At 47.7% G+C, this 6862-nt stretch overlaps 1 protein-coding gene across 11 annotated transcripts in view; it reads left to right on the top strand.

Moving 5' to 3' along the window:
• The first annotated feature begins 1473 nt into the window (after window positions 1-1473).
• stxbp5a (syntaxin binding protein 5a (tomosyn)) overlaps window positions 1474-6862 on the top strand; it is a 65717-nt gene continuing 60328 nt past the window's right edge. For 6 of the 11 annotated variants that reach the window (XM_072703024.1, XM_072703021.1, XM_072703019.1 and 3 more), the window contains exons 1-2: window positions 1475-2113; window positions 4247-4344. In XM_072703024.1, coding sequence (XP_072559125.1) covers window positions 1976-2113; window positions 4247-4344 — 236 coding nt within the window. In that variant the 5' untranslated portion in view covers window positions 1475-1975. Of the gene's footprint in view, window positions 2114-4246; window positions 4345-6862 lie in introns of all 11 variants that reach the window. The other 5 variants (XM_072703018.1, XM_072703016.1, XM_072703015.1 and 2 more) reach the window with 1 other exon arrangement.

Genomic DNA, 6862 nt, shown 5'->3' with positions numbered 1-6862 from the left:
TAGTTTGAGGAACCCTGCCAGACACCAACTCTGTTTTGGTAGTAAGTGACAAAGTGACAGAAATCCTTCTAGCACCACCCCACAACAAACTGGGCTTATTTTTGATGAGGTTAATAATTAATTGCCCCTTTATTTCAGACCTAACCTATGGCTTGTTCAGTGTTGAGTGTACGCTGGGAAGTGGTTGGAGTGTGACCAGAGGGTGGAGATCTCCATCTACTGTGAAACGTTGACCTTCCAACACTCCCCCCCCCCCCCCCCAAAAAATAAAAAATAAAAAATCTGGGTGGTTCTGTAGAAGTTTAAGATGAATCCATTTGGCCTAGATGCTCATGGAAGGATATTGTACCAGGACCGACATGGTATTATGCAGTACCTGAAATTAATGCATTATTTTCTGCCTGTCCGGGGCTTGATGTGAGCCAACAGTGCCAGTGCACACAAGCTGAGCTTCTGAACAACCCTGCCTTAGTATATCCAGTAGGGGGGCGTAGTGATTATGGAACAGAACCTGAAAAGGCGACAAGTTTGTACACTACAAAAATTTTGCTATAGTGATGCACTTCAGCAAAACTCCAGGAATTCCAGGAATCTGTATAATGGGATTTTGATAGAAGCAAACGAAGGAATAAAGTGCTGGACGTACATGTACCCAAATAAATCTGGCGGTGGCTCTGCTACCTTGTCTCGCGGTGTCCAAGAACATCCCCGTGTGAGGTGCACGTCAGAAAATGGGATGACTCGGCACATTTTGAATTCAGTTCGTGCAAGAAGTAGCAATGTGTCAATGTAACACTTTTCTTTTTAATAAAAAGCGACTTTGGATACAGTTACGGTTTTCCTAATTTGCACAGCCGAGTAACTTTACTATAGGAAATTCAGATTCAGTTCTGTGTTCTGGGCCGTTAAAGACTCGTTTTATATTAAGTTACAGCTTTATGGTTCGATTACTGCCGCTCCGCCTGCTTATTCCAATGTCATTTTTACTTTTAATGTTGCTTCTAAACTAATTCCCTGTACTAGGCCGCAGTCCCTGGAGGATACAAGGCTTACGGATAATGTACACAAATGCTGACAGTTAGTTGCAGAATAATACCATGCGGACCATGTGCTTATGACAGAGGGTTAGGAGAAGTCGTTGTTAGACGAGGTCTAAACACGCAGCAGGGTACCTCGGAAAGTCATTGCATAACCAGTTACAGGAAATCCGAATGTACATGAAAATGCAGGCGTTTTAAATCAAGAATAGAATGATTGATCCTCTTTTTGTAGTATTTTAAGTATTCTTGATTGGTAGGGTATGTAATAGTGCACCAGGACACGCTGTCTAATATAGACTAAACAGAGAAGGCTGGCAATTCATGAAATTTGAGAACATGTTGAGTACAAGTGATACACTCCGGTGCTGTGAGCAGGTACCACCCGCAGCCACGCTCCGCAGCTACCGCAGCACATCCTCAGCATCCGCGGCGCCGGCCAAGGCGGATCCGGGGGCTCTGTTGCGCGGGCGATCGCCAAAGCCGGCCGAGAGCAAGCAGCAGTTTGCGTCTGCTCCGCTAAACATCCGGGTGCGGGAGCGGGAATGCGCAGACTCCTCGCCGCAGTCGCGTTTCCGTGTTGACTTGGAGGGGAGGGAGGGAGAGAGAGAGAAAGAGAGAGAGAGAGGGAGAGAGAGAGGGAGGGAGAGACGCAGCGGGACACCGAGCCGGGGGAGATCGCACCGGCTCATCGCAGCCCCAATAACAAAGAAATAAAGCAGCAGCTCCAGGTAGCGCGGCGACGATCGGCACCTGAAGAGCGGCGGCTGTGCGCTGGGACATGGAGACCGCAGTGACAAGACGCCGTAACATGTGAGCTTTACAGAATAAGGCAGAGCGAGCGTGTGGCTGCTCCCGTCCGCGGTGCGTTTACTGGCCATCTCCCTTTGTGGCTCGTCGCTGTCGTCTCCGTCTTTTCGGGGGGGAAGAAAACAAAAATGAAGAAGTTTAACATCAGGAAGGTGCTGGACGGCCTGACGGCGGTATCCTCTTCCTCTGCGGCTTCCCAACCTGGGAATAAGGAAAACGACCTGATCCCGGAGACGCTCCAGTCCGAGCATTTCCAGCTCTGCAAGGTAATCATCGGACATTTTAACGCGCTGCCTCTTTTAAACTAATGCCTATTGCCTAGTTGCGCCCGGTTTTATCATCTAATGTTACCGACAAATTTAGACATATGGACCGGCACTACAGTTGCGGATATTTTAAGCCCTGCACTGTATATTATTATCTTTCCCCGTCGTTTCTCAAGAAAATCTCTCAAATCTCCTTTTTACTGCAAAAACAAAATGGTAATTTTATTTTACGATGCACTACTGTACGTAAAATGGGACATTTTATTTCATGGAAAGCATGTATCTTAGCCGGACATTGGCGGTTATATGATCATCGGCGAATATTTGATTAAACACAGCCTCAGGAAAAGGATGAGCAGCACAGTCATTTGACAGGACTCTGAGTCACTGATATTCTTAATTTCTCTTTGAAATATTTTAATAATCACCTTAATTGTATTTTAAATCCACGCCTGATAATTTGGGGGAAAGATGCAATAGGGAAAAATCCCTTGTTGGCAGTATTATTCCTGACAGCTGTCAATGTCGCTGTGCTTTAAGCACTTCAACAAATCCACAAAAGTGGATGCTTGCTGAACATGTGTTTATTATTGTTGTTGTTATTATTATTATTCTTGTTGTTGTTGTGGCATACATTATGAATTGCCGATTTCCTTGTGATAGATGGTTCCATAAATACGGATCTGTTCAGCAGCCTATCAGTCTCTATCTACTTCTAACTGTTTACTAATTTAAGTGTTTATCGAGCATTATTATCTTAAACCATTACAGAGACCGGTCAAACTACTCATGTGCAACGTGCAGGAGACTGTCAAACAGCGAGGGAAGCGCTTTGCATGATCCGCCGTGTTTAAACTAACATGCCCGATCCAACATGGGAGGCTTTTTTCATGATAGGAAGCGGTTTCCTGCAGGACTGAATCAACATTTGGCAACCGCGGCTCCTGTCATTTCATCTTACCTCCCCTGTCCAACACCAATTAAAACGATGAGGCTTATTTTGAACGATTTCGCCCAAAAGTGTAACAACATTCAACTTAAAATTACAGCTTGACCATAGCGTGTTAATAATGTGCCTTCGAATATGCCTAAATTATTGTGTGTGCTAATTGATTCACATAGGGGAAGATATGAAGCTAGGTGCGATATCACATGCATATTTTTCCTTGACACAATGACCTTTTGATACCGCTGGGTTTATTTAAAATAAATATACACAATTCCACTATTTATACCATGCGTTTGTTTAAACTGCATGTTTAAACGGATGATAGCTATGTTTGCTTGAGGTTTAATGTAAAAAAAAGGGCGCAGTTTTTCCATACCTGTATTAAAATCGCGATCTTTCCCCAAATGCTTAGGAGAAGTGAATGGTACCGTGACCTTACGCGTTTCCTCTTGCTTAAATTGGGGGCGCTTTCAAGGTTTTATTTGAAGCATTTGTATAAGGATGTCGTGTCATATAACGCATTATAAAACAAAACTCATATGCGGTTCGTTTATCATTGCACAAGAATTAGTGTTTTTCATCAAGACATGGTTATGTTATGTGTAGGTTCTCTTGTGACACATTCAGGTAGACAGGACTGCATTTTACCTCTTTGTTCACGGCGCTTGTGATTTCTTTCTTGCACTGTATTAGCAAAACGGTGTTTACGGATCACACGATTATACGATCAGGGAAAACGCGATGGCACTGATTGTAGACGCGCTTGGGAAGCAGACACAACCCCCCCCCCCCATGGCCGGGTCCCCATCACCGCCGAGCACGGGTGTCTGTCCCCAAGACGGATTCTTATGTAATACGCTTTAACTTTTAATCCCGTCCGTAGACAGCCGGCTGGCTGCTTGCTGTATGAATCACGACATGCTCTTTAACTCAGAGTAATTGCCATATAAATATAATGATATAAGACATGTGCCTCTGAGGAAAGATCCAAAAAGTACACTTTAAATACAAGTTCGTATGAACTGTCATAGTCGTCTGCAGAGGGAGACTGAAAGAAATTTCCACGTTTTTTCTTTGAACAAATAAAACAGGATTTGACTGAAAACTCGGTCTGATCGCTGTAATAAATGCCCCACGGAGCTCCTTATTCACTCTCCCCGCGCTGTCTTTCCCTGGCCGTTCAGACCGTGCGACATGGCTTCCCTTACCAGCCGTCCTCAATGACTTTTGACCCGGTGCAGAAGATCTTGGCCATCGGCACCCAGAGCGGGGCTCTCAGGCTGTATCCTTTGACCCGTTGCTGCCCTGTCAAGTCCCTGGTGATGGGCTGAACCTGCCCTTCAGGTAAGTGGGGCACAGTCAGAGTTATGGGAGGGTACTCATGGTGGTTGACGGTTGAAGCTTTCCTGTTTTTGGAGAAGTTGCTGTTTCTATGTATGAAGAGCTCTAAGGGGTTTAGTGGGGGGGTTGTTAAGGGCCAGGCAAGCATCCACTGTCCACTATGTGTGAAACCCAGTTTGAATGTGAGAATGCATTTTGTGTGTGTGTTTGGTGGGGGGGGTTACAGTCAAACCACAGAGAAACATCACTCCCTGTATAACTCAAGCTGAGGTGTGATTGGTTGATTACTGTGGCTTTTCTCACTGGGGAGTCCTCAGTTAGTGACAGTTAGTCTCTCAGCGTCAGAAGGGTGCCCTGGTTGGTATGTCTTTCAGCGTCAGTGGGGTGCTCTCAGTCCATTTATATATCTCTTTGTGTCAGTGGCATGCACTCAATTATTATTTTCTTGGTGTCATTGGGGTGTCCTCAGTCAGTTGGTATGTCCCTCGGTGTCAGTGGGGTGTCCTCAGTCAGTTGGTATGTCCCTCGGTGTCAGTGGGGTGTCCTCAGTCAGTTGGTATGTCCCTCGGTGTCAGTGGGGTGTCCTCAGTCAGTTGGTATGTCCCTCGGTGTCAGTGGGGTGTCCTCAGTCAGTTGGTATGTCCCTCGGTGTCAGTGGGGTGTCCTCAGTCAGTTGGTATGTCCCTCGGTGTCAGTGGGGTGTCCTCAGTCAGTTGGTATGTCCCTCGGTGTCAGTGGGGTGTCCTCAGTCAGTTGGTATGTCCCTCGGTGTCAGTGGGGTGTCCTCAGTCAGTTGGTATGTCCCTCGGTGTCAGTGGGGTGTCCTCAGTCAGTTGGTATGTCCCTCGGTGTCAGTGGGGTGTCCTCAGTCAGTTGGTATGTCCCTCGGTGTCAATGGGGTGTCCTCAGTCAGTTGGTATGTCCCTCGGTGTCAGTGGGGTGTCCTCAGTCAGTTGGTATGTCCCTCGGTGTCAGTGGGGTGTCCTCAGTCAGTTGGTATGTCCCTCGGTGTCAGTGGGGTGTCCTCAGTCAGTTGGTATGTCCCTCGGTGTCAGTGGGGTGTCCTCAGTCAGTTGGTATGTCCCTCGGTGTCAGTGGGGTGTCCTCAGTCAGTTGGTATGTCCCTCGGTGTCAGTGGGGTGTCCTCAGTCAGTTGGTATGTCCCTCGGTGTCAGTGGGGTGTCCTCAGTCAGTTGGTATGTCCCTCGGTGTCAGTGGGGTGTCCTCAGTCAGTTGGTATGTCCCTCGGTGTCAGTGGGGTGTCCTCAGTCAGTTGGTATGTCCCTCGGTGTCAATGGGGTGTCCTCAGTCAGTTGGTATGTCCCTCGGTGTCAGTGGGGTGTCCTCAGTCAGTTGGTATGTCCCTCGGTGTCAGTGGGGTGTCCTCAGTCAGTTGGTATGTCCCTCGGTGTCAGTGGGGTGTCCTCAGTCAGTTGGTATGTCCCTCGGTGTCAGTGGGGTGTCCTCAGTCAGTTGGTATGTCCCTCGGTGTCAGTGGGGTGTCCTCAGTCAGTTGGTATGTCCCTCGGTGTCAGTGGGGTGTCCTCAGTCAGTTGGTATGTCCCTCGGTGTCAGTGGGGTGTCCTCAGTCAGTTGGTATGTCCCTCGGTGTCAGTGGGGTGTCCTCAGTCAGTTGGTATGTCCCTCGGTGTCATTGGGATGAGTTTCCCCACAGTGCCCGGTTTTATTTCCAGCTTGCAGTGTCACTTCCTGTCATTTCTGCGCTTAACAGTTAGACCAGTGAGCTGTGTGAGAAGAAGGGCAGGAAATAGATGAGGTTGGATTCCAGTGATAAAGGCTGCAGTGAGTCAATAAAACGGCTTCTGGATGGTGCTGAACAATCTGGGATGTAGGTATTCTGCTGTCATTTAATCTCTGGCCCACATTCACACTAAGTGTCTAGGACTCAACACACTAAGCTTTAACAACACAGCTGTGATTTGTTATATAATTGTTTTTTTTTTTTTTTAACAAAAATCGCCTTACCTTGATTACAGTTTTGAGTGTATTTATATAGCTTGATATTTACTGGAGCCACTTGGATTAAGTATTTTGCTGAAGGATGCAATTACGGGTCCTTTGTGGGCGTCAAAGCCACCATCGTTCGGTGGCTAGTCAACTCCCCTCTCCACGGTCCCGCATGTTTCTCAGAGTTATTTCAGGTTGCCTGCCGCAGGTGGTAATAAAGCCCCTTCGCTTCAGGCCGGCTTTCTGGGAATGCCGGCACATCTGCAGAACCTGGCGTGTCCCTGTGACAAGGGCCACACCTGGCGGGGGCCGCTTCTGGCAAAGCGAGGTCCGGTCCAGCAGCAGCCCGTTCCGCCTGTCACTAAGGACCTCTCCTGTTTCCCCTTTGAAGAGTCTGGCTCTCCTTTCTGTGGGGGGTTTGGGGCATCTTTTCGCTGAGACCTCCTGCTGTATTGCCCCGTGGGGCTTGGGACAAAAGGATGGTCGATTGG

The sequence above is a fragment of the Paramormyrops kingsleyae genome, chromosome 19 (assembly GCF_048594095.1).
Source record: "Paramormyrops kingsleyae isolate MSU_618 chromosome 19, PKINGS_0.4, whole genome shotgun sequence".
Taxonomy (NCBI): Eukaryota; Metazoa; Chordata; class Actinopteri; order Osteoglossiformes; family Mormyridae; genus Paramormyrops; species Paramormyrops kingsleyae.
This window is presented reverse-complemented; position numbering and strand designations above follow the sequence as displayed.